General features: G+C 44.9%; 1 protein-coding gene across 2 annotated transcripts in view; it reads left to right on the top strand.

The window, feature by feature from the left end:
• Positions 1-19,375, top strand: part of PKIB (cAMP-dependent protein kinase inhibitor beta) — a 537,602-nt gene extending 518,227 nt beyond the window's left edge. For both annotated transcript variants that reach the window (XM_086926716.1, XM_086926717.1), the window contains one exon: positions 18,659-19,375. In XM_086926716.1, coding sequence (XP_086782842.1) covers positions 18,659-18,729 — 71 coding nt within the window. In that variant the 3' untranslated portion in view covers positions 18,730-19,375. The remainder of the gene's footprint in view (positions 1-18,658) is intronic.
• The last annotated feature ends 8,342 nt before the right edge of the window (positions 19,376-27,717 follow it).

Here is a 27,717-nt window from a genome sequence, read left to right as displayed (position 1 = left end):
GTGTTAAATTCCCCTTTTGCCCTTCAAATTGACTTTTGGACTATTTCAACACCAATCATGTAAGTCGCTTTCCCTCTGAATTTGTTGTGCCCATAATGTCTGAACCTTCTTAAAAATGACTGCAACATACTTAGAATGGTCCATTCTTTCTGTTTCAGACTTTAAGACTTGAACACTGTTACATGACAATACAGGTATGATACAAAATTGCGCTGATCAGTATGTGAGTTGAAGGTCCCTCATGTGTGGTTTCGACTGAGTGTCTGTTTATTTATGTTTTTCAGATCATGTCTGTTGGTCCTGAAGAGAATCTCTGAACTTAAGCAGATATTCGAAACGCGTCGACCCCCCCTTCTCCTCATTAATTCTGATTTATTCTGTTTGACCCCCCCTTCTCCTCATTAATTCTGATTTATTCTGTTTCTACGACCAACCTCCTTTCTTTTGAAAAACTGAAAATATAAACATAGCGTGTGGTCGTATATGCAAAAAGATATGTCTAATTTGGCACGTTTTCATTTAGATGTATAGGCCCATCCTAGATTAGAGCAGAGCTTCTGCAATAGGCCTTATCTGAAATAATTTGAATTTAAACAGAGGTTCTTTATTAGCCTCATTACTTCTATATGTTGTCTATTGTCTAATCGTTGTCTAATAGTGTCATTTTATGTTGTATTGGTGAATTGTGGTTTGGGTATTGATACCCCTATTGTCTTTGGTTTTTCTGTTTTTGTGTATTGAAACGAACCTTTAAAACAAGTTTGTTGTACATGTTGAACATTAGATGAGTTTACTGTAAACACTCATCCGAAATTAACTTCTTGTTCAATTTGACTGGTTTATTTTGTTTTAAAAGAAAGTAAAAAGAAAAAGAAAACAAAAAAATCAATTAAATAAACTATCTTTCATAAGATTCTAGACTGAAATAGTGGTCTTTGGGTTGAGTAATTTCTCCGCTCAACATCTTGTTAAAAGCATAAATTATTGCACAGTACTGGCAATTTCTTTGTTCATTTTGTATCTGGCACAGCCTTACTGTGCTTTTGCCAAAACCCTCTTTGTTACAGAGTAATAAGTATAGCCGGGCACCTTCGGGTAGATGGCGCATCAAATATCCCTAATGTTGTGTAACCTACCCATTTCCAAAATAGCGTCCCGGACTTTACGCATAAGCTGGAAGGCGCCCTGTCTAGTGGTGTCTAACTGATAGTCCATAATACAATTAAAATCCCCCATAAGAATTAATTCCCCCTCCCATCCCAACAGTTCTGTGTTTACTTGGTCAAATACTAGGAATTCATCAGCGTTAGGCCATAAATCGCACATAGTACATATGTATGATTGCCCATAGATAGTTGTGCTATGGCCCATCGGCCATTTTTGTCCGAAGTCGTTTAAGTATTTCCGCCCTAAGTCTCTTATCTTTAAGAATGGCCACTCCTCTAATTGAAGCCTGTAATGTGGAGCTAATTATGACATCATAACCAAGTTGGTTGAGTAACTTCCTATCCTTAAAGGCTATATGTGTCTCTGAAAGAAAAAGAAAATGTGGATCATACAGTTTGAGCTCTTCAGAGACAAGTCGTCTTTTATTCTTGTTGTTCAGACCTGCGACGTTCCAGGCCAAACATTTTAGCTTATACATTTCAAAACATAAAGTGTACCAGTTCTACCACTCTTCACCCCACTAAAACAGAAATAGCCTCTTCCCGTCATATTCCAAACTATATCATGTTGTGTTGTTATTTCTAAAGTTTTCTCCCTGGGACCACCCCCCCCGGAAAGCCACGTCCCCACCCCCCTCCCCCCTATCCCTCTCCCCGCTAGGAGAAGGAACCCCCCCTGAAACCTGCTGCCGCTGAAGAGGCAGCTGCAGAGAGAAGCAGCCAAGAGCTACCCAACGTCCCTCAATTTTTCCAAAAATAAGAGGGAAAAAGAACAAAGAAAAAGAAAAACAAAGAAATAACGGAGGAAGAGAAGGAAGTAGACAGAAAAAGATAAATGAAGTAAGATTCCAGCACGAACTCCCTAGTTCCCCTAAATCCAGTGTCCGAGTCTATGCATAAGCCCTCAATTGTTAAGGGAATAAGAGAAAAAAGTTAACGTAAAACATCAACCATATTTGGATAGTGAAATCTCTGCCTCCTTCTCATCTGTGAAAAAATAAGTATGATTCCCTTTAATAACCTTGAGGCGAGCCGGCTCTTGTAGAAACACTTGCCCCCCTATGGATTTGAAAGGATCAATACGTTTCTTTAACTTCCACCTCCTATCCATGGTTGCTTTGCTCATGTCTGATCGTACAAAGAAGGACAAATTATCAATGGTTACTGGGGAGTTTGGGCGTGCTTTTAGGGAAACTGCCTGCCTTAAGAGGAAGTTGCCAAAATGGATAAGGATAGGCCTGGGGAATTTACTTTCCCTATTCCTTAACACGAGAGGAAGGCGATGGCCCTCTGGACGTGTGAGTCCCAGTCCCAGTCCACTAAGTCCGGAAAGGCCTTGGGCAATAGGTTCACAAGGTAAGCCCGTGGGTCTGATCCTTCGACTCCTTCCGGAATACCGAAAAGTCTCAAGTTCGAACTTCGTTGGCGATTTTCTAAATCTTCCACTTTCAGCTGTAAGGCTGTGATCTGGGCATCATGTTGACTCAAGGTGGATTCCGTACAGGCCGAGTCCTCCTCTATATGTACCACCCTCTGTTGGAGATCATCGATGTCCTGTGATATCCTCCCTAATTTGAAATTCATCTCTGATAAAGAGTTCTGCAATTTTTTATTATCCTCCCGCAGCTGCAAAAAGTGATCTTGAGCTTCCAGACGTTGATTAGTTAAGGTTTGCAGGATAATATCAAGAGAAAAGGAAACAGGAGTAGATTCAGATTCTCCGGAGATAGCCCGCAGTTAAATTATAGTAGCTATATCAGAGACTGCACTTGATGTTGGAGAGAGTAAGTGGGATGAGCCCGGTTGGATTGGAAGAGCTGTGGAGGTATTAAATCCTGAGGTAGGGTCTGCTGAAGTAGATTCTACAACACCTGAAGAAGGGTGGCTGGAGTCAAGCTCCAGAACTGTAGGAGGAAAAAGCGGATTAACCATCAGGGGCGAAGGAATAATATTTGAGGAATGTCAAAGATTAGTGCTATCATTCCCCCCGTCCCTGGGAGGAGGAGGATCCATAGGTGCAGTAGAATTATTTTTCAAAGAGTCAGATATAGGTGGGCTTGTACCTGACAGTTGAAGAGTCATATTTTTTACTAACCCCTTAGCCTGTATCCATTTCCTGAGGGGGCTTTTTTCTGTGAGGTGAGCCTTCTTCGGTGCAGAAACTGAAATTATACTTGGAAGCCCCTCAGTAGGGCCAGTTCTTCCTTTTTTACTCTTCAACTTGGCTTTAGATTTTGCTTTCTCCCTTCGAGCGGCCAAATACTTGGCCGTATCTGAGGAGGAACCGGCGGTGGAATTGACATTTTCCTCATCGTCTTCCACTTCTTCATAGTTTTCATTAGAGCCCTCTCCGCCCCCTTCTTCTACCCCCTCGGGGAGAGAAACAGATACGTCAGTACCGACTCGCATGTCTCCTGTGTCTATTGACCCCCCTATTTCTACTTCCAAAATCATGCCAGGTTCAGTATTAGTGTCCTTCTCGAGCTCGCCAGGATTAGTCTCTCGTAAGCCCCCAGATACATTGATCTCAGCTTCTACTAGCATCTGAGTACTGGGAGGGCTGGAAGTTAAAGTAGTTATAGTAGAAGAAAGTGTCGTGTCTACTGAGGCAACATTGTTAATACCGATGTGAACGAAAGGTACTTTGTTGCCATCATTGCCTGAGCTGGAGCCGGCACTCTTCCCACTATTACAGTCATTATCCGCCGCAGTTAAGGCGCTCCCTGAACTGCCCACATGAGAGCCAGAGAGACCTCCCCTGCTTTCCCCATTCAACGGCGTAACATCAGAAATAACCAGAACGGGAGGGCGCAAAAGTGGCTTACTGGTTCCAGGTGGCGTCGCGGGTAGGCTCGTTGTAATCTTTATGGCAATGGGTGAAGAAACCGCCGGAGCAACCAGGGAAGCAGGAATGGTCGTTGCTGAGATGAGTGCTGGTAAAGCCGGGGGGACTGCTGCAGATTCCACGGCAGCAGCTTTAGCGACGCGAGTGGCTCTGGGCACATTTTTCTGAGCCATATTCTCTAGTAAGTCCTGACCCGTAACTCCTGCGGTCACAAACACACCGTTGATGGCAGCGGGAGCCAGAGACACCCGTCCGCGCCGCACCTGCAGCCCCGACGTGCCGAGCACCGATACGCGGGCCAGTAGCAGGATCGTATGCCTCACAAGCTGTGAGGAAGTGCACACCAGGCAAAGCCGCAGCATTTGGCTCCGTTCCAAGTTGCAACAACTCCGCCAGGACTACCAGGACCAGTGGTCAGGAGCGCCCCTGAAGCCATGGCGCACCGCAACACTGCAACAGCAAGGTCAGGCGGATCACCGATCCCGATTCAAGCAGGTTTGTCCGGTTCAATATTTTCTCCTTTAAAATCCTTTAAGATCGCCAAACTGCGTGAAACATATTCGATCCTCAGGTTATTTTCTCCCCCTTCTTAGAGTCACTAAGTGAGGTGAGACGGTGGAAGCTCCTAGCAGGCTGCTGCTCTACGACGCCCTCACTCCGCCATCTTGGGCCGTCGTTACAAAAGCTCCAGCCCCTTTCTACCACTGCACTGCTGACCTAAACCATTTAAATTCCATGACAAGATCTTGATATATGCCAACGGGGCTACCCTGTCCTGCGACATTTTATCTTTACTATTAAGTATCATATTTGGCGATTTGGACATTTTTTTTGGTTTTTCTCCCAAATGCTCCCCACCCCATGCCCTTCCCACCCCCCCTCAAGCCTAACCCCCCTGCGCTCCCCTGGAGAACCCCCCTCCTTTCTCTTGGCCTACCTCAGGCCATTAAGGCTCCATCCCCGGATGGTATATATGTTAATATAGCTATTATAGAAAAGAAAAACAAAAAGGATAATCTATTTACACGATCAGACCAATGAGGATGTTAGTTATTGTGTCTACTATTAGAGCTTTGAGTCGCTTGTTATTACTCGCCCTGATCACTTTTACTGTCAGCTGTGACTAGTTGGAGATACTCTTCTGCCTCATCCACCCTTTTAAAGACTCTCATTTTGTTTTTGTACATTACTTTTAGAGATGCAGGGAATTTCAATTGGGCAGTGGCACCGAGTTGCTTAAAAGGATGAAGTAGTTTATCAAGCTCCCACTGCCTAGATGCTGTGATCGAAGATACATTCGATCTAATCTGAAAAGTAATCCCTTCAACTGATAAAGAGCTACTTTTTAGTTCCCTATTGAGTATCTCATCTGTTAGACTATACGTCAAAAAGTGAACTAATATCTTTCTGGGTCTGCTTTTATTAGGGTTTTGTCTAAATGGATGCCTATGGACTCGTTGAATGTCTCTCATTATCTCTGCTTCTGGAAGTTCGACCTGAATTGCTTGTTTTATCAGTTTCTCATAAACTCTTTTATGTTGCCCCCTTCTGCCCTTCCGGAACTTTCAGGAAGCGCAAATTATTCCTCCTTTGCGCATTTTCTAGTGACTCCATTTTGTCTTGGTATCCCTGTTCACGCTGTCTGAGATCTTCAATTTTACTAGAATGTTGGACTGCGAGTAATTTCAGATCTGAAACAGTGGACTCCAGTTCAGTGGTTCTAGCTGCCAGTGCATCAAACTTGTCTTCCAGCGCCTCGCAGTACAGTTTTATTTCTCTGTGAGGCTAGGAACCCGCTTTTAACCTCATGGCTTAAAGCCTGTAACATTAACATGACAGACTGATCAGAAGTGTCCATAGCCAATATGGCTGGGGGTGAAGATGTTGAATCATCCCCGCTGTTACTTGTTGAAGTACAGATCAGCCCTTTAGGCTCATTATGCGCCATTTCAGAACTCTGCATCCTAATGAGCTCTAAAGCCTCTGCTTGCTCCAGACCTTGATCTGTTTCTAAGTTTCCCAGAAGATGATATTTATTAAATGTTAGGAGACCCCTTGAAGGCTGAAATGTTGGAATCCCGTCGGAATGTTTAATTTCCAATACAGCAGGCACTGACTTAAAGTAAGCCTTCAATGAGGGTGGTGGTTTGACCTTCGTAAACGCTTCTGTGCTTTGGATGTACTTTTTTTCTCGGTCCTCTTGGAAAATGTTGCATTGGATTTGGCCACCGCCGATGGCGAAATGTCTGTAAATGCGTTTACAGCAGCCTGCTTCCCACCTTTGCTTCTAAGCGTGTACCCGGAATCCTGGCTTCCTTGAGATTCGCTGCCTGACATATGCGGTGAGGGGACTATAGGCACTATCCTTCCATTAACAGTATGACCGGTATTATTCAATTTTCTATTGAAGGAGTTTTGGAGCCCAGTGCATTGTGGGTTAGGTAGTTTTTCCTGCGTAGTGCTAAAATCTCTCCCAAAGTAGGAAATTCTAAATCCAGCCCTTCTTCCTCTCCTGACTTCAGAGGCCGCCTTAACCCAACGGATAAGCCCCCCTCCAGGAATATTGTGCTATCTCACCTTTAAGTTGGTGCCAGGAATCTGTTTTATGGAAGTAGTAGCGGCTTTCGCCGCGTCTGAGCCTTGTGCTTTCTCCAGGCTGAATCGACCTGCAGGGCTCACGATGAAGAAAAAATCCTACCACCAAACAAAATTGCGGGCAACATTAAACGTTATCACTGGAAATCCGATCTGCGTCTGACCTCCACTGCCGAGCTCTCCGACAGCCGTTGTATACTCAAAGCTGCCCAGCCCCGCCTTCCGCCTCGCGTATGCTGCCGCGGCTCCAGCCGCGTTTCCCCGTTGGTTGCCGACTGGTGAATGAAGATTGAAAACCCACTGAAAGCAATATATTTTACGCAAATACTGTCCTCAAATGCTGCAAAAAGTCAAAAATAGCTAATTTTGAAAGACTGCCGTTGTAATAAGCCGCCCGGACACCCGAGCCTCTGGAGCCTCCCAACTAGCCGCGTCTGTTAGCCGCCATGTTCTCCTCCTTACAGCATGCTCAAAACACTTTTGTGCAGCGTGTCAAAGATTAACCTCTGAAAACCCTCATTTTGAAGAAGGCTTTCAAGTGACAGCCATGCAAGAGCGTAAAAGCAAACTAAAAGGGAAGAGTAAGAACAAATCCATAAGCTTACTCAGTCAACCATTAATCGTAACAAGACTGATAGGCTTGTAGTCGATAGGATTATGATAAAAGGGAACAAAATACATTCCACACTTCAAAAATTCCCATAAACCAGTTACAAAGAAGAACAAAGTGGAATGCATAGTGTAGCAGATTAATATTTACTTCTGTTCTGTGTGGGAGTACCATCACATTCTTGACTGCAAAATATATGACCACAGACATATCATGGGACTAAAATTCCCAAGGACAAAGATCATGAGTCCAAATATCATCCATACATTTATTGCCAAAAGAGTATTTGGTTAGTTAGGGCTGGGGTTAGTTTCAGGACTAGGGTTGTGCTCTGAGCTAGAGATAGTGTTCGACTAACAGCTAAGGTTAGCGTCTTAGCGGTTCCAGGCCTTCTGGAAGTCTTTACAATTTTAAGTAGCACTACTTTGTTGTTGGCTGCGCCCTGTGCAAGTCTCATGACATCAGGGAGAATTAATGCTAATCTATTTGTGCTCTGCCCTGGAAGGTGTTCTGTTCATTTTTATCGTGCCTTATCACCCATGAGGGTATCATGGTACATTGAAGGCTGTTGGACTTGCCTCGAAGGGCCTACTTTTACGTATGTGTGATGTGTGAACTACTGAAAGTCTGGCTGATCTCAGATACCCGGAAGGTTGGTGGAACTGCACACAGCTGTACAGGTAGTCTGGGACTATGTTGTGTAGTGCTTTGTGTAGTGCTTTGTATGCATGGGTGGGGAGCTTGAATTGTGCATGCTGATGTTTCGGGATCCAGTGTAATTTCCTTAGATGAAGCGTGATTGGAAACCATTGTGAAAGTTTGAGTACCAATTTGGCTGCTTCGTTTTAGATGGGCTGGAATCTGCAGATTTGTTCAATAATTGTTCATTCTTCTGCATACATGAAGCTGTGGTGCCATGGAGAAACCAGCATGGCTTCCATTCCAGAGCCAGACTGGGCAAATGATTAATTCATACAAAGCAATTTTGTAAAATAAACTAAAAATTGATTAATGCTTTGCTTATCTCATGTAAGACGATCATGCTTTATCCAACAAGAAAATAGTCAATCAGAACCTTGAGTTTGAAAAAAAAAAGTCTAAAAAGTTGTTGGTGTTTAAAGAAAATATGTCAACATTTTTGTACAGAAGCATTTTTAGATGCCTATCCTTGCTTTCGTACTCACCCGGCTGCAGAAATCGAACACTTTACATAAGCCTACACAGTGTGTTCTATGGATTGATAGTTCCAACCCTTTTTCAGCATCTGACTCCATACTGGAGCATCCTGTTCGGAGTGAGTGTCAATAAGCTCTTACCTTTAAAGGGAGAAGCTGCCAATTTAGCTGGTCATGTTAAACATGCCTGGTAATGCTCTGGGAGGGAAAAATGTGTGGCAACGAGGATGCAAAAAAGTACTGGAATGTGGGCTGGTAAATCTTTCACCTTCAGGCTATGGTGCCATGGCAGTTTTGTGACAAAGACCAGAAGAGGCAATGTTTTTACGAGATATTCCCCACAAATCACCAGAGAATTTGCAAAGATTGCTTAAATGACCTCTGGTGATGTTATCACCCGGCCGTCACTTTTCACCATTTTTCCCCACTCGATTAACTTCAGTGTCTAATCACAAGCTCTTGAACACATTGCCACTCTTTAGACTTTCTAACATAGCAGTTCCTGTCGCAGGAAGCTCTATAAACACCACTTCACTATTATCATCACAAATTTCTAAACTAATGGAAATGTGAATCAATTTTCTAGGATATTGTTTTTCGAAGCTGTGCATATTAGCTATACAATTTGTGATGGGTTTGTTACAAGAGAACAACATGCACTTTGGAACAACATGGTGCTGAGGAAAGAACATGCCACACAAAGTGGGCAGCCCCTCTCTCCGAGCTTCCTTTTGTTCTGTTTCTGCGGCTGCAGATGGTGGCTCAGCCCTGCCAAGAGTCTTTGTGCTCAAAAGCACACCCAGTCATGGTTTAAAAAATCTATGATTTCATCTCAGGAATAAACAGCTCGGATGTGAATGTTCACGGTTTGCCTCCTTTACCAGGGTGGCTGGAACAACCCATTGAGCTATCGTCAATGAATCTAGACAAGAACAATTTCCGCCTCAGGACAACATCACAGGGCATTCTGGTAGGAGTTGTGCTGCCAAAGCTCTAACCTCCTGTTCACTATGAATGGAAGGTATGTAGATTTGAGCCGAAATCTCTTCCTTTACACGTGAACCCAAAAGAAGGTGATGATTGTAATCTAAATTTTATTTATTTAGCAATTACTGCCCCTGAAGAGGCGTCGAAGCACTTTTTCGGTGAATAGCACTCTACTCCGGAACCCAAAGGATTAGTGGTGAATTAGTATAGTTAGATATGAAATTAATTTGAGCGGTGGACATGGTCGTCTGTTATTTTGACTAAAAAGGATAGTGGAGGGATAGATGAGGGAAAGGTTTGCATTTATATAGCACTTCCTACCCCTGATGAGGTGCTGAAGCGCTTTTCAACTAGTAGCATGCTACTCCAGAATCCAAAAAGGATTAGTGGTAAATTAGTATATGGAAATATGAAATTCATTTGAGTGGTGGACATGTTTGTCTGCTTTTGGATTAAAAGGGATAGAAGAGGAAAGGGATTGCATTTCTATAGCGCTTACTACCCCATATGAGGTGCTGAAACGCTTTTCGGTGAGTGGCATGCTTTTCCAGGAACCCAAAAGGGATTAGTGGTGAATTGTGCCACTGGAACCAAGCTGTACCATACTGAAGAGGCCCAATAGGCTAAAACGTGTTTCGGTTTGCTTGTGTTCTGGTTCAGAGATGACCTGGCTTGGCAGGTCAGGCTAGACTGTCTCTATTGGAGCAGGAGGTTGATTTGCATATGGTTAGGTTTAATTTGAGGATGCATGGTGGGTGAACAAACGATGGACTAGGATGGAGCCCAGAGTAATTACAAGCGGCTAAGATCAGTTTAAGCATTCCAGTCATCACTTTTTGTATTCTTCAAACAGATTGAGTGGCACGACCCAAAATGCAGAAAGGAAGGATAGTTGTTTCTAAATATCTGTAACTCTACAGTGTACATGATGTGCATGGAGTGACAGTTGCAGATGGACTGATTTTCAGGACTTTTGGGCAAAACAGGACTAAAGGCCTCCCAGTAGGTTGATATCTGTCCCAGCATCCCAATAGCCTTCCAAGCCTACAAACCTTACAAAAATTCCCACGGTTTTGTCACACAGCAAAGGAGGCGCTTAGTGCATTGGAGGGGGCAGGCTATGGAAAGGGGATAAGGATTTGAATCCCCTTACTGCCTGAACAGTCACATCTACCCTGCCCCACAGCAATGACGAAGTCCGCTAGAGCTACCTCCCTTGCGTTGTGGAGGTTTTACAACCCAAAATGGATTCCAGCCGCACTGGCCCTGAACACATGAGATGGAAACCTTTTCTGTTCATTGTAGTAATGTCTCTGCACTGGACTGCTGTGTGGTGAGTGGCAAAACTGTGTGTAACATATCAGCACTCTGTGAATTGGCAGGTGCCTTCCAAACCTCTGCACCATATCGAGCTTCTTCTGGAAATTACATCTCCTGAAATATTCTCATTTTGAGGACCAGCGAGCTTTAGTCTTAGTGGACTGCAGCCCTGCAGTCAGTGGGCTTGCTGTTGCTGTTTGGACGTGCCAACCTGCCAGGGCCATGGTCTGCCCAATGTACTGCTCATCCCCTGGTCTCAGCGGGCAGAGAGCTCAGCAGAGCTCTGCATGACCAGGGCACTTTCTAAGGTCCTGCCTGTGAGCTCCCAAAGGAGCAAGAATGACAGAAGGTGATCAGAACAAGCACAGAGCTACCAAAGAAATATGGAGAAGAGAGGTATTTCCAGTTACTGCATTTGATGACACGAGAACCTGGAGGCATTGAATTACCTGTGCACAATTCAGACTTCCCATGCAATGCTTTGCCCAACTGATGTGTTCCAGATGTTTTTGGAAAAACCCTATTTCAAAAGCAACCAAAAACTCCAGGTAAAAGTATTTCCCAAAATGAGGATTTACCGGGGGAATCAGACCTGGGAATTACTGATTGGCCAAGTAATTTCAGTGGACTTTCAGGGCCCAACTAGCACTGGGCTAGATTTTCTTTATCCCAGGAGTAACCAGTACAACAGTGTCGGTAACTTGGTGAGTGGGAAAAATCTTCCCCATTTCCTGAGCCTTTTGGAACAAGGACCTAGAAGCATTTTTGAAATTGTAAATAAACTCTGTGATAAGAAAACTGCTCTGCACCCTAAAACAGGGATCATCCCAGTATTCCCTAACTGAGGTTTTGCAAAATGAGTGAGGAACTGTAATCTTGCTATAAATATATTTATGTGTACATAACTGAATTTTTTTAATGTCGAATGACAAAGTAGAAAGTGTCAGACAATGAGTCTTTGTCTATTTCTTAATAGTTTAAGGCAAATTACCTGGCTTTATAATTATGTCCAACTCAAAATTCATTAACACACTTTTATCAAAGTTGGGTTAAGGCTAAATGTAGAACTTGATATGGTTACATTTACCCTTTAGAATTTTAATACAAATGACAATAAATTCACTGATTAAAACATTTAATTATTAATGTTTTAGGAAGGACAAATATCGTAATACACAAACAGTAAAATGATCAGATGGAAGGCGAATTTAATTTGAAGGTAAAGACTCTCATTTCGAGTGGCCTGGTGATTGGTGTGATCGTTATTGCACCTGATAAAATGTGAATCCTCCGAGTAAGAATTTAAAGAGTTTGATCAATTCCATCTAATTAAAAGTTTTTGAAGAAGAACATACGGGCATTTTTCCCCGCTAAACTGTAGATATTAATTTAAAAGATCTCATAATTGCCATTTGTGCATTAACAGCAGTTACCACACATCACCCTTAACCAGGGCCTATATATTGAATAAAGAGAAGCGTTATAGATTTGCCAGATTCTACCGATTATCAACTATTTGAGAAATAGCTTAAAAGGGATAGTGAGGTGTTATAATTCATGGCAATCGAGCAATGAATAAGAGACCTTCTATACCGCTAATAATCCAGTAAATGGCCCCTAATCACTGCAACAATCTAAAGAAGGACTGGAAAAGTCAGTAGTCTCCCCGCAGGGACCTATTGGTTTTGGGAATGCCTTTTAGCCATGCTGTGCAGCATGGCCAAAAGCAAAAAAAAGGTGCAGTGATGTGGCTGTATCGTTTTGTATGTGGGCGCATACGTGGTGACGTGTGCACGCCTACAAAATAACACGGGTGCCATTTTGTTATTCACCATCCGAAATGGGATGGTAAATCAAAAAAATAAACAGAAGTAGCACAAAAGTGCTTTTTTAAGGCAGAAGGGTCAGCAGCAATTTGCTGCCCGGTCCTTCCCCCAAAAATAAATGAAGCAACAGAGGAGAGATGGGTGAGAGGAGCAATGAGCAAAGCTGCCAAGTTTGCAGAGCATTTATGTATTTCATTGGTCTTAGTCTGCTTAGGTTTGACATTTGATTGAATTATGTGTGACACTTTGAGTGACACTTTATGGCTAGCAAAACCAAGCAGTGAAATCCATGAAAAAAAGAAATATCAAAAAGCACCATCTTTTGCTCAAAGAGAAGTGCCTGCATTTGCATTTCACCACCCCTTTAGTGCTTATTGATGGCCATCAGCACATCCTGTTTAAAACACAATTGAATTGTGGGCCAGGCAAGGCTGTGCGACGGAGAAATAAAGTGGACAAGGCAAACTGGCACAAGGTGGGTTAAACTGTGCTTCATACAATCTGCATTCTGCCTTGCACTATAGGACTGCCTTGATGATGCAGAAGGTCAAGTGCTGCAAAAGAGGCCGACTTTGAAGCTGGGGAACCAGGTTTGAGTCTCAGCAGGTGGCTCGAGCATCCTGTGATTCTGGGCAAATCACTTAATCTCCCTATGCAGGTATATCCATCTGAGAAGCAACTGGTGCTCATGTGAGGCGCTCTGATACCTTCGGGTCGAGTTCGCGCTTTATAACACTGTAATGAAAAAAAAAATTGTTATATCTGTCAAAATTCCCTGTAACGCCCCCCCCCCCCAACCCCCCCCCCACCATGGGGGAGCGACTGGTATGCTGTTACAGACTTGCACATAACAATACTTGTTGTATTTTCATTGAATGGGGACCTTTTCGAGCCATAGAACTTGGGACGAAGATGCCACTCCTACTAGCCCTCTGTAACTCCTGGCTCTGCCCCTATGTTTGCTCTGTTTGTATGTATTCTGCATGATGCTCGTCTATGGTCATATTAAAATCAAATAAACAGATTTTGACAAAAAAAAAAAAAAAGAAACCTAATCAATGAGGACAATTTTGAAAATAAGAATAGGGATATGAATTGGGCAGTGCATATATGTAGCAAACGGAGGGGAATATTTACGAGGAAGTGGCAGAGCGCGACATTAGCCACCTTGGCTTAACGCCGAGCTCTGCCACTTTCAAAACGCAGTGCTGCACCTTATTTATAAGGATAAGGATAAGGTGCAGCCCTGCATTTCCCCCTGCACTGGCTCTAATTTTAGCTGCCTAGCTCAAACACAGACACTATTGCACTATGGCACAAGGGTGCCCATTCCTGCACATATACAATCTGAAATGGCATTTTGAAACTTCTATGCAGCACACAAATAGCTAAATACTATATCATTCATAGGTTACCCCGGTATGCAGCCAGTGCGTCCCCCTGTATCCAACTTGAGCCTTTGTTCTCAGTCATCACCGTGGCGCAGGCGATGAGCTGGACCTCTACTGCCACCTACTGGCCCGAACTAAATTGTTGCCTCTGTGAAATCGATGTGTAGAAAGATTATCTATGGCTTTTAGTAATTGAATATGACGATTGAACCTCTCCAGGAAGTCTGTTTTTTTTTGCCTGTAGCGTTGGGTTACGCGACATATGGCTTCACTTTAAAATATAGTTGCTTGGGGTTTCTGTAGTCGTCTATTAATCACGTAAGAGAGCTAGGAAGAGCTCTCAGAATTGCGTGACAATGGGGCCACTGCGGGAATGCCAGAAAGACTAACAAATTGTGTTGCTCTAACCCATGATGCGTGGCACTTGGCAAGGCTGATCAGGAATGGGTGGTGGGGGGCAAAAGCATCACTCGAGGGAGAGCAACACACGGTGGTGGGGGAGAAGCACAGGATTGAGAAAGGAACATGGACCGCAGGGGAGGCTGGAAGTTTGGTGGGGAGAGCAAAGCACCTGAGAGACTGCTCACGAAACAAGATAGACAGCAACAAAAAGAGCTGGCATATTTGGTGAATGTGGGAGAAGCACACGAGGGAGAGAGATGGAAAACACAAGCTGAAGTTGATTGCTATTTATCCAATCGCGGTTGAATAGCATTGTATTTTGGAAGATAAAGACTGAGTCCGGGCTGTTATTGATTGTGAAAAGAAGTTGCATATCATCAGCCTAGTTGAAAATGTGCTAGTTCATTTTCCTCAGAGAATGTACCAAAGGGTAGATTTATAAGAGAAAGTTAAAAAGACGGGGGGACTGGAGAGATCCCTGAGGTACACCGTAGGCCAGTTTTCACTGGCTTCTGCTTTCAGCTTCAAAACAAATGGCCCATTATTGAACAAAAACCTTCTAGAGACATAGCTGTCTGATATACAGAATAAAGGTTCTAAATACCAGGGACTAGTATGCCCATACTCGTTGGGGTGTCTTCACCTGATGCTTTCATTCTATACAGGCCATACAGTCTAATCTGTGATGATGACTATCACTTCATACCCAGTACTGGCATATTAATATATCACATAGAAATGAATCAAGATTTGTTAGACTCGCAAAACGGAATGTGTAAATTTGAGTTCTACAGACGTCCACTCTATGATCTGTCATGATCAAAAGCATAGTTGAGTACTTGGCTCCACCTGCAACAAAATGGAGAAGTACAGGAGGGTTCTCTCTTTTCAAAATCTCTGGTATACTGAGATTGAGTATTGAGTGGGTGTGTTCATTTAAACTGTGGACACCAATATGACGCCCAGTAATGATCTAAGGCAGTGGTTCTTAACATTTTGGACTTCTGTGGAACCCCACTTAATCATCACTGGAACTCAGGGACCACCACTGAATCATTATTGGAATCTGGGGACCCCCCACTGAGTCATTACTAGAAGCTGGAGACCCCCGGCCTAAGCATTTTTGATCATTTTAACCGCACAACAATACACAAAAAATACAGAAATAAAAATGTGTTTAACAAATACACAAATGCTGAAATACTTTATTTCATTCGCAAATATGAAAAAAATCTAAATTTACATTTTAATGGGAAGGTTGGAGCTTTTTTAAATTCAGTTGAGGTCATTCATTGTCCATGCTACAGTCTGTTTAATGCACTTACACTGCTCCCACAAAGCAGTCACAGACCCCCTGAGTGGGCTTTGCAGACCCCCAGGGTTCCCCCGACCACAGGTTAAGAACCAGTGGTCTGAGGTACAGCAGCTTGGTACAGTATCTATCTTGTGATTGAAGGAAGAGGGGTGTTAGTTACACGAGGGTTGCCTATGGGATCTACAGTATCAGAATAAGGTTCTACAAGCTGGTTCAGAAATACACAAGAGCAATTAAGCCTAATGAGGCATAGGGGTCTGTCTCGGCCTCCCACCGTAGCTCATCACTGCTGTTCTGGTCGTTGACTGATTTTTATTGGCTTACTCTTTCAGCAAATGGAGAATGTCAAAAGATGGATGACTGCAAATAGAGTGGAGTGACATGGCAAACGTTTACAGTGCTCTGCTTTGTTAGTTTTAAATAGAGTCCACTATGGTACGTCTACTATATACAGCCTGTGTAGTCAATGGGCTATTGGGAGATTGCAGTGGGGACGAGGGGTGTACCTGGAATGATAATGGGGACCAGAAGCTTACAAGACACACTTGAGGGTCCAGCTATGGACCCAACTGGTTTTAAGTTAGTCCAGGGTGCCAAGGGGACCCTGGAAATTAGATGAGATCTTCTTTTAGGCACCCAAGGATGGTCTAAGAATGTATGGACTTTTATCTCAAAAATAGCTATGCACAGGCAAGATTTCCAGTGTTCAGGGCACCTGTGGGACTTAGAGCATTAGCTGGACATGATGACATCTACTGGGACCACCACAGGTAAGGTGACTGCAAATCTTGTAACCATTTTAACTCTTAAACTGAAAGTCACTAAAGGATGGTTCCAGTTCAGTGCCACCAGCCTGCACAATAAAGCACTTATCATGGATCCTTTGTGAAAGGTCAAACTTATACTGGTGCTTTACAGATTGAATATGATAAATAGAAGTCCTACGTATGTTTAACATAACATAACATAACATGAGTATTTGTAAAGCGCACGTTCACCACTACGGGCCTCTTGGCGCTGAAAAATAACAGATGTTTGTTGTTACCCAACTCAATGGTACTCATTTTATCGACCCCAAATGGATGAAAGGCTGAGTGGACCCGCCGGGATTTGAACCTGTGACCATGAGGTCGAACACAGGCCCCTGCAGTAGACGCATTAGTCCACTGAGCCACCAGACCCGGCTTTACAGGTTTAAAGGGGCATATAGCTATTTCCTTAGGGCACATTTCATGAAAGGATCTTGAGAGGGACGTACATCCTCGCCTGCAGGCTTGCCTCTTAGGTTCAGACTGGGTAAGCTGTGCTGTAAATCGTTTTGGTGTCTTGGCAGACTTTCTGTTGGTGTTGGTCCACCGTACTAGCCTCAATTAGGTGGGTTTTGGCTCTGCCACCTTTTATTGGGCAGGTCCTCACCAAATCTGCTAGTCCAGCAGCTCATCGTCCACAGTAGGATGGTAGCTTCGCACTTGTCTTTCGCTCTTAGTTTAGGCTCAGTATTTTGGGAGAGGAAACTGAATGCCCTGCTCCTGTAACATGGTTCTCAGAACTGACGCTGCAGAGGTTCCTTCCAAAATGATTGCAAGGTACCGTAACGAGACGTACACCACTTAAGAGAAACTAGAGGCAGGGCCCTAGAGGAAGGTGTAGCAGATTGAAATTCTAGCTCCCAAGGCAATTAGAAAAGGAGAAGTTTCCAAGGTTTCCCACACTGGAAGGAGGAATGAGAAGCGATACAAGGTATGAAGCTCTTTCCATAAGTTTTAGGAATCAAGCCATGTGGAAATCATAGTGCTGAACATCATGGTTGGACACTGAAGGGATTTGAATGACATAAAACAACACCATGAAAAATACAAAAATGAATGATAAAGCCATCTACTTGGTTGCACCTGATGATCTGCCTATAGTTGTGCTTCAACGATTCATGGTTCCGTGTTGTTGCATTAATGGGTCTCCACCGTCAGCCAGATGGCTGCCTGAGAAATTAAGCAGTTTTTAAAAAACATCAACAGTTTGCAGTGTGATGTATGCACCAGTGCAACCAAGTTCCCCAAACACCATTAAACTACATATTGAATATGTTTCATGCATGCAAAACATTAGATGTACCGAACATATGCGTATGTGGTTCCAAAGACACGTTCATGATGCTTCTTCTTGGGTAACTCACTTAAGATTTGGAATCTTTATTATGTCCACATCCGAAGGATCTTCTCAATCTCTCTATTCAAGATGGACCTTTAACAACCCATTCTCAGAAACCTACACTTCCTATTTGAGACCCACCACCTGTGCGACTGTATATACCTGTGTTCGTTCACTTATATATCACTTCTATAACCCGGCCACTTGAGGCTGGTCCAGAGCCCTTCTTTACTTAAATGCTCTCGCGCCCACTGTCCTCTACCATGTCTTGACCTTCCTAAACCATCAACTTCCTGTAATTGAGGTGTATCTCTTAAACCATTTGCGTTGTGTTATGAACTTACATCTGTGTTTAACTCATGGACTCCATCTTTCTGAACCGTCTATGAAGTTTAAAGTGTGCTGTTCTCTGGTGCTTTCTCCTCTATGCTCTAAGATAACACCACCTTTGAAGAATGTGATGTTTCTTTTGAACCATATACAAATGATCCCTTGGTCAAATCCCTTAGTCAAATTTTCTGACACCTGAGAGCATAATTTTGGCCATGCTCTAAAAATAAATATATAAATATAGATGCGCAGAAACAACAACCATACAAAAATAGGGTTTGGTAAATGTCACATGTCCTTGCTGGATGAGGTAATTTTTGCTGCGTCATCATGGACAGCCTGGTACATTCTACCTTGACCAGTTTTCATGTCTGACTTTTGCATGTGGGGAAATGGTGGCTGAACCATCTCCGGCTGTTCTGGTCGCACCTGTAGTTTGGACTTTGAATACCAAATAGTCTTCCAGTTGGAGGGCAGACAGGCAGACATTTCAATGCGATCCCGGTTGGATATTTGCCTTACCATGTAAATCTTTGTTTTTTCCCTAGATGGAGGAGCCGAAGGTGGGGAAGCGTCGCCAACGGAAGCCCCCGTGGAAAATCAAGAGGAGGAAAAGTGACAAGACCTAAGCTCTTGCAGGCGACTGGATTTACGTGGATGGACATGAAATTGTGCTGCGTTTGCTCCAAATCCTGAGACCTAGTAGTCACTGTAGTGCTCTATGCCGGACTATGCAACGCATTCCTATCTGGCTAAAATGACTCGCCGAACTACTGTTCTTAATTTCGCTTTAAGACCAATTTTCTACCTTACCGACGGATAGGCCACAAACGATCTCTCATGCTCCTACACGAAAGAGCTCAAGATGAATGTACGTCATATTTCTTACAAAAGTAATTTTTTTGTGAGGCAAAATGTTACTATCACACAAGCTCTAATTCATATTTTAAGAAATTAAATAGAAAGCCCAGTGAGCAGGATAGTGGAAAAAGGAAATTCTTTATAAGGGATGGGGGGAATATTTTTTAAATTTAAATTGTTTTTGGTGATAGCTAATGGTGGTGGATGATCGTGAAGAGATTGTTCCCACAGTTGCTCGAATTTAGTGGGCTGCAGTTTAAAAAAAGATTTTTGCTCGTCTTCTGGATCAAAACACTTATTCTGTTCTTTGCAAAGAAGCCGCTGTCCCATTTGTCTGTGTTTGTTGTATCTGGAAACAGGAAGCGATTTCGGTTGTTTGATATAAACGTGAACATTAAAAAGAACAGACCTCTGGTGTCTACTTTTCCTTATGTTGCTGCTTCTCTTGCCAGGCAGAGACTGCATTAAGAGTGCATTTTAATTTCTTTATGTGCGCTTAAGAGTTTTTTTCTTTTTCAAAAGCTGCTGCACTATTAACAAATTTTTTGCGGACAAAACAGTGCATTTCGTAAAAACAGGAGAAAAAAGAGAAGGAATAAATAGTAAATGTGTAAGAATCATACTAAGTGGAAGATTTCATCAATTATGTAGTTTTGGCTAAGATGCAGAGGGTTATTGGTGCTGTCCTGAAATATTCATAGGGCCAGGAAATACAATTGCAACACAGTGTTCAGCGGCACAGAATCTCCCAGCACACACATTATCCAGTTGATAAGTTGCCCATTCTATAAGAAGAGCTCTTATACATCCGTTAATGGACCAGATGTACAATGTGGCTTGCTCTCAACGCTGGGAGTAACTGCATAGAACAGCACAGCAAAATGGCCTAACTTTTCTGATGCACCCAATGCAGCGGTTAAGGGACAGTGTGCATCGAGGCATGCACATATGAGGTGGTATTCAGTTGTTTACCTATTGCACACATCGAAATCAGTGAGGGATTGAGACCATCTTTCATTTTCACGAAGAACTGACAGTGCAGCCCTTTACTTCAGAGGAGACAGGAGCAGTGCTTAATTTGTAAAATAATACGTGTCAGGGCCCTCATCAGGAGGCGGCTAAAGCTGCACCAACCATTGCCCCTGACACCACTGCCAATGATACTACTTCAGACTATTCCAGGCCCACAAAGCTATAAGAATGGCTTGGACGACAAGTGTTAGTCATTTTAACTTGTATTGAAATAATAAACCAACTGCTGAAATAGACAAATACCGCCACCATGTGGTTCACTGCCATAAGTGCCTGTGTTGACAATTAGGTGCCGGTGCAGAGCACTGGAAACCACTGGCTCAAATTAAGCACTTGACAGGAGGCACACTGTGACAAAGAATGGCACAGTTATAAAACAACACACAATCAAACAGTGATGCCCAGTTGACCAAATACAATAAATAGGTTTTTTTTAACCAAAAATAATAAAAATTTTGCCAGATCTAAATTGATTACATTTCATTCACAATAAATCAGTATAAATCTCTCAACCCTACTGCCTAATTCCACTTAAATGAAAAGTAATTTGACATCCTAAATTTGGCATCACAGCAACACGTTACACCCAATTTTACCACTCATGAGAGAACTTTGTATTTCAAAGCTCATGCAATGAATTTCAGTAATCATGTGGTAGATAGCCACCTGGATATAGCCTTAGCTCCATTAGAGGAAGGACTTGAATCTAATTTAGAAATCCCTACAAGCGAGGCAGGGAGTGGAATTGCCTGTCCAAGGTTCCACTCAGGGCGCTGAAGTTAGCCAGAGTAGGCCTGCTCAGAAAAGCTTTTATGTTTTCAAGAAACAAACTCCCTAAGTGGTAGTTTGTTTCTCGAAAGCAAAATAAATAATGGCCCTGTCTTGCAGGGAGTTTTCTTGCTGCATGTCTGGATCAGTTTGAGTTCCCTGCCCAGGGCCACCATGGCTAACATGGCGGTCCCGGGCAGGGAAATTTTGCGATGGTTGCTGTATCCTAAAGAGGAACGACAGACTGCCAATGTGGCCTGGCGGAAAAGTTGCAGACAAACCACTAGGTTAGAAGTTTACAATTGCAAAGCCAGCAAGGGATCTGCCAATGTACACTTTGTGTTTCCATGACTCTAAAGGAGGTCAACAATTGCAAGGTAGGTGGAGCCAGGGCCGGACTGGCCGTAGCAGGCATCAGGCATTTTCCAGGGAGGCTGGAAGGGTGGTGGCAAGTTTTGCAGCAGTGGGGGATTTTTTTGTATCTGGGGTCTGGTTATGCAGCAATATCGGCCCCCAGTAACAAAAACAGTAGTGCTTTAGACTTGCAGCTCCCTACCCCCGCCTTTCGGTAGGGGAAGGGGCTTTTCCTACGAAATTGCCAGGGCTTTGGTTTTCCAGTCTGGCCCTGGGTGGAGCCGGAGCGTGGTCGATCTACTGCGGGGAAACCATTCCACCAAACTTTAAATTATGCCCTCTGTCCAATGATGTTCTTTTTTATAGTCCACCCAGGTCAGTTGCAACTATTCTTTTTCTTCATGAGCAACTATTGCTTTGTATCATAGCTAACAGCATTAGCTGAGGGCTTTTAGGCTGGCGATCTTATAAGGACACCCATGGCGATGCGGATGTAGGGTCTCGCTACAGAAGATCACTGGCCATATTTACCAATCTGGCTAATATTCTTTGGTAGCGGCACACAGTGCTACAGGTAGAGATCACGATTGAAGAGGATAGACACTTTACTCAAGCGGCCTGAGTGGAAGCAGGCAGCAGCCGACGGGGCTGCTGTCTACTGCCTCCGATGCGGCAGCTGCTAGGCACTTAGTGGAACCTGTCCAGCAGGGGCATACATCGGTAACCATTCAGGTTTAATAACATTAGTAACTTTGATTGAAGACCCTGTTGGTCATTGTTTGATTTGACTTTCTATCTACACTGTGTTGTGTGAGCTCAAACTACACATGTGAGCCCAAATGCTGTCCTTTTTTCTGGAGATGTTCTTACTTTTGGAGCAGGATGGTCACAGTCTTATAGAAAAGTATTTCTTCCCTTGCAGAAGTTGTATTTTTTTCGCTTAAAACACCTTCTCCTAATGTTTCAACCCTTCACTGAAATCGTACCAAGCAGGAAAGAAGATGGTGAACGTGAGTCTTCTTGACGGTACACATCATGGGTTTGTACCTTAAGGGACAGACTAAATTCTCCACCCAAGTATCAAGCCATGCAGCTAGGAACTGTCCTGATGGAAAAGTGAGTACCAGTATTCATTTGGCACTACGATAAAGTCCAGACACATTGAACGCTGGCATTCTGATGTTTACCTAGACCATTTGAGAACTACACACTGGAAAAAGCGCCATCCCTAATCGGACGAGAGCGCAGCTCCATCTATATCTCCAAAATCCATGTTGTCTCTAATATCACAGCTCATCAGTGAATGGCTATTGCAAAAAGCTGTTTTTCATATTGTAAGTGGTTTGTCGTCTCCAGTTCCCTATATGGCAAGAACTTTCTGTTGGGAAGTGCGGAATGTTAAGCTGTATTGTTTTGACAGACAAATACTCAGAAACTTGCTACACTTAAGTTTTTTTTAAACTTTAGTCCCAGACAGAGCCACACATTTTAAGGTCTGTCTAGAGACACCGTTGGCTGACTTCCAATGCGTTTACCATAAATACTCAAAATACAGTGAGAGGGAGAACAGGTCCACGCCACTCAGCCACAGTGCAGCTCATATGTTGATAAACCCCCAGAGCAGCCCTTGGTTGTTGTAACTGCCAATCATGATTTTTGGAGTGTTTACTTTTTTTCAACATCCCGCCATTTCCTTGATGTGATAACTGTTATAATGACTGGATCCGTTTCAGAGGTTGAAGGTACGTTTATTTCTTACAGCCGCAGACACGTCTTGTTCCCTCACTATCTCCTGACATTCACCCGTTAAACTGTCACCAGTAGAATCTAGTGTGGGATGACGCATAGTGCCAATGATGTTTTTAGAACCTGTTTGCATCACAATGCCCGAACTATCAAATTGTAAATCAAACTACATTACATAATTACAAAACATCTTCCTCTCATAAATTTGAAACACAAAAACAATTAAATGGCATGCGTGTCCTACAACAAACTAAATTAAGGTGTACTTAAATGTTTAAGCATTCAGGGGCAAATTTATGTTAACTGGCGCATCCCCAGGGATGCGCCAGTTAACGTGCGCCACACATAATGCGGCGTACCATGGTGCAAAAACGGCACAGATGCGTGACGCATCTGTGCCGGAAATGTGGCGCATTGCTGGAGTTGCAGGCACAGGGTTTTGACGCAGCATTGCCCTGAAAGTGACTGAGTGAAATCTCATAGATTTCACTCAGCCACTTTCAGGAGGCGTTCCTGCGCAGGAACGCCCCCACCCCCTGCACAGGAACGCCTCCTTATGGCGCAGTGCTTTACAACGTGACGCATCTCCTAGATGCGTCACGTTGTAAATAAGGCGCATTGTTTGCGCCGCAGTTGCGTCAAATAAAGTGACGCAATTGCGGCGCAAAGAGGCGCAACGGCCTCATAAATCTGCCCCTCAGAGTATAAGGCACTAAGGGCCAGATGTAGGTCGGTCGGTAACGGCCGAAAATCGGTATTTTCGGCCGTTACCGACCGGTATACAAGATTTGGCATGTAGGGGGCATTATTTTACCGAATCGGTAAAATTACTGATTCGGTAATGTTACCGATTCGGTAAAATAAAAAATCGGTAAATTTACCGATTCGGAGCCACCCATATGTAGGTGGGACTCTTCAGAGTCCCAGGAGCCTTAACGAATCGGTATTTTACCATCAAATCCAATTTGATGGTAAAATACCGATTCCGGTGTGCATGCACATGTGTGCATGCACACCTATGCCATGTGACAGGCAGACCTGCCCTTAGGGCAGGTATGCCTGCCACATGGCACCCGTGCCTGTTTTGGGGGTGCCAGAGGGTGTCAAAGTGACACCCCTTGCACCCTTGTGAAAATCGGTATTTACCGATTCGGTAAATACCGAATCGGTAATGCCCATTCATTCCTATGGGCTTCAAAGCCCATAGGAATGAATGGGCATTACCGATTCGGTATTTACCGAATCGGTAAATACCGAATTCATCCGATTCGGTATTCCAGCACATCTGGAATACCTACATGTCGGACCCATTGATTTACCGATTTTAAATTACCGAATGGGTAAAATTCGGTAATTTAAAATCGGTAAATCTTTCCTACCTACATCTAGCCCTAAGTGTGGCATTGCTAATTAAAATTCCTAGCAGATACCCTGTGCAAGAAAAAAATGAATTAGGTTCATATGACAAAATGTTTAAAAAACATGTAATCTCAATGGACTAAACATTTGTAATATAATCATCATATTCCCTCGGTCTGATAATGAGTCTAACCTTTTTGCTTTGGCAGCTAACAGGTTTATCCAACCCTTTAGATCATGGGTACTCACAAACTTTCTCTCAGGGGGCCAAATTTACAGTGTGGTTTGTGTCCCAGGGCCGCACCGGTGGGGGCGGGATCAGTGGGGGAGGGGGCGGGGCTAGAGCAACAAGAAAAAACTGTGACCATGAGGTTGATCACAGGTCCCTGCAGCGGACGCCTTCGTCCACTGAGCCACCAGACCCGGCACACACACATCTCTCTCGCTCTCTCTCGTTCTTTCTCTTTCTGTCTCTCTCTCTTTCTCTCTCTCTCTCTCTCTCTCTCTCTCTCTCTCTCTCTCTCTCTCTCCCACTCCCTCTCCCTCCCTCTCTCTACCTCTCTCTCCCTCTGTCTCTCTGTTTCCCTCTGTCTCACTCACTCTGACTGTCTCACTCCCTCTGTGTCACTCACTCTGACTGTCTCACCCTCTGTCCCCCTCTCTCTCTCTGTCTCCCTCTCTCTCCCTCACTCTGTTTCCTTCTCCCTCACTCTATTTCCCTCTCCCTCGCTCTCCTTCCCTCTCCCTCTCTCTCTTTCCCTCTCCCTCCTTCCCTCTGTCTCCCTCTCTCTCCTTCCCTCTCCCTCCTTCCCTCTGTCTCCCTCTCTCTCCTTACTCCTCTCTCTCCTTCCCCTCCCTCACTCTGAGGTCTCCCTCCCTCGCTCTGTCTCCCTCCCTCGCTCTCCCTCTGTCTGCCTCTGTCTCCCTCCCTCGCTCTCCCTCTGTCTGCCTCTGACTCCCTCCCTCGCTCTCCCTCTGTCTGCCTATGTCTCCCTCCCTCGCTCTCCCTCCTCGCTATCCTTTGCTCTCCCTCCCTCGCTCTCCCTCTGTCTGCCTCTGTCTCCCTCCCTCTCTCTCCCTTGCTCTACCTCTGTCTCCCTCCCTCGCTCTCCCTCTGTCTGCCTCCCTCGCTCTCCCTCATCCTCCCTCCCTCGCTCTCCCTTCCTCACTCTCCCTCGCTCTGCCTCTGTCTCCCTCCCTCGCTCTCCCTCGCTCTGCCTGTCTCCCTCTCTCGCTCTCCCTGCCTCTGTCTCCCTCCCTCACTCTCCCTCCCTCGCTCTCCCTCACTCTGCCTCGCTCCCTCGCTCTGCCTCTGTCTCCCTCCCTCGCTCTTCCTCTCTCTGCCTCTGTCTCCCTCCCTCGCTCTCCCTCGCTCGGCCTCGTCTCCCTTCCTCGCTCTCCCTCGCTCTGCCTCTGTCTCCCTTGCTCTCCCTCGCTCTGCCTCTGTTTCCCTCCTTCCCTCGCTCTCCTCGCTCTGCCTCTGTCTCGCTCCCTCCCTCGCTCTCCCTCTCTCTGCCTCTGTCTCCATCCCTTGCTCTGCTTCTGTCTCCCTCCCTCGCTCTCCCTCGCTCTGTCTCCCTCCCTCGCTCGGACTCTGTCTCCCTCCCTCGCTCTCCCTCGCTCTGCCTCTGTCTCCCTCTCTCACTCTCCCTCGCTCTGCCTCTGTCTCCCTCCCTCGCTCTCCCTGGCTCTGCCTCTGTCTCCCTGGCTCTGCCTCTGTCTCCTTCCCTCGCTCTGCCTCTGGCTGCCTCCCTCGCTCTCCCTCCCTCGCTCTTCCTCTGTCTGCCCCTGTCTTCCTCCCTCGCTCTCCCTTGCTCTGCCTCTGTCTCCCTCCCTCGCTCTCCCTCGCTCTGCCTCGCTCTCCCTCGCTCTGCCTCTGTCTCCCTCCCTCACTCTTCCTCGCTCTGACTCTGTCTCCCTCCCTCGCTCTCCCTCTCTCTGCCTCTGTCTCCCTCCCTTGCTCTCCCTCGCTCTGCCTCGCTCTCCCGTGCTCTGCCTCTGTCTCCCCCACTCTCCCTCGCTCTGCCTCTGTCTCCCTCCCTCCCTCGCTCTCCCTCGCTCTGCCTCTGTCTCCCTCCCTTGCTCTGCCTTTGTCCCCCTCCCTCGCTCTCCCTCGCTCTGCCTCTGTCTCCCTCCCTCGCTCTGCCTCTGTCTCCCTCCCTCGCTCTCCCTCGCTCTGCCTCTGTCTCCCTCCCTCGCTCTCCCTCGCTCTGCCTCTGTCTCCCTCCCTCGCTCTCCCTTGCTCTGCCTCTGTCTCCCTACCTCGCTCTCCCTCGCTCTGCCTCTGTCTCCCTCCCTCGCTCTCCCTTGCTATGCCTCTGTCTCCCTCCCTTGCTCTGCCTCGCTCTCCCTCTGTCTGACTCGGCCTTCCTCCCTTTCCTTCCCTCTACCTCCCTCCCTCTTCCTCTGTCACCCTCTTCATCTCACTCTGCCTGTGTGTGCCCGGGCTGAGACAGTTTGCGGGCACACACACACACAGCCGCACCCCAGCACTTCACAGGTCTTTAAAAGACTATTCACATGTTAATGAGGTTTTGTTCAACTCTTAGCGTCCCTGCAGCCCAACTCTGACTATGGCAGGAATCGCCCGGCCCCCACAGAGCAGCAGAGTCTCAGAGTCGCGCTGCCGGGGTGTTTGCTGACACTCTTCAAAACAAAATAATGTAAAACACGGTTACGATGTCTGCACGGTCCGCGGGCCGCCAGGGAAGGTTTGCCGGGCCGCTGGAGGCCCGCGGGTTGTTCTATGAGTACCCGTGCTTTAGATGCACCAAGTTCATTTTCTTGTTCACAACCACCATTAGTCTTGACCCAATAGAAACAGGCAATCACATGAATCAACATCCACTTCACACGAATCATCATCCAATTTGCCATTCAAATCCCTGGGATTATTCCTTGCATCATAAAAATCAATACAAAATCATCACTGTTAGGTGTGTTGTTAATTAAACTATCACTGGAAAGGCATTTTGCTACTCTGCTCATGTGCCAAACCTTACCATCGCTTAACAGAACTACAAAATATTCAACAGGTGCACAAGGGTTGAGAAAATCTGCTTTCTCCTTTCCTGACTTTCTTATCCATTCTCACTTTAGTCCCATCACCACACTTGAATATCAAATTTTGTGATCAATGCCTTTTGTCATAATGTTCCTCGTAGGATTTTTGGGGTAATGCGATTATTTTTCTCACAAGTTCTGGAGACCATTCAATTTGTTTGGAAGAAGTCATCAAACTCATATCTTTGCTTAAAGCCTGCCTTCCCCTCAACATTGTAAATGGACTGTTGCCAGCAATCAAGCTGGGAGTGATCCTGTAGTCCCAGATTAATTTGCAAATCTCCCCTTGCCAGTTTAATTTACTGCCTTTAGACAATTGATTACTACCTTTGAGCACCCTGTTAAAGCGCTCAACCAAACCGTTTCCTTCAGAATGATAAACGAATGTGGTTTAGTGCTCAATACAGTTACGTTCCAAAACGAT

This window comes from Lissotriton vulgaris, chromosome 6 (genome assembly GCF_964263255.1).
Source record: "Lissotriton vulgaris chromosome 6, aLisVul1.2, whole genome shotgun sequence".
Lineage (NCBI taxonomy): Eukaryota > Metazoa > Chordata > Amphibia > Caudata > Salamandridae > Lissotriton > Lissotriton vulgaris.
This window is presented reverse-complemented; position numbering and strand designations above follow the sequence as displayed.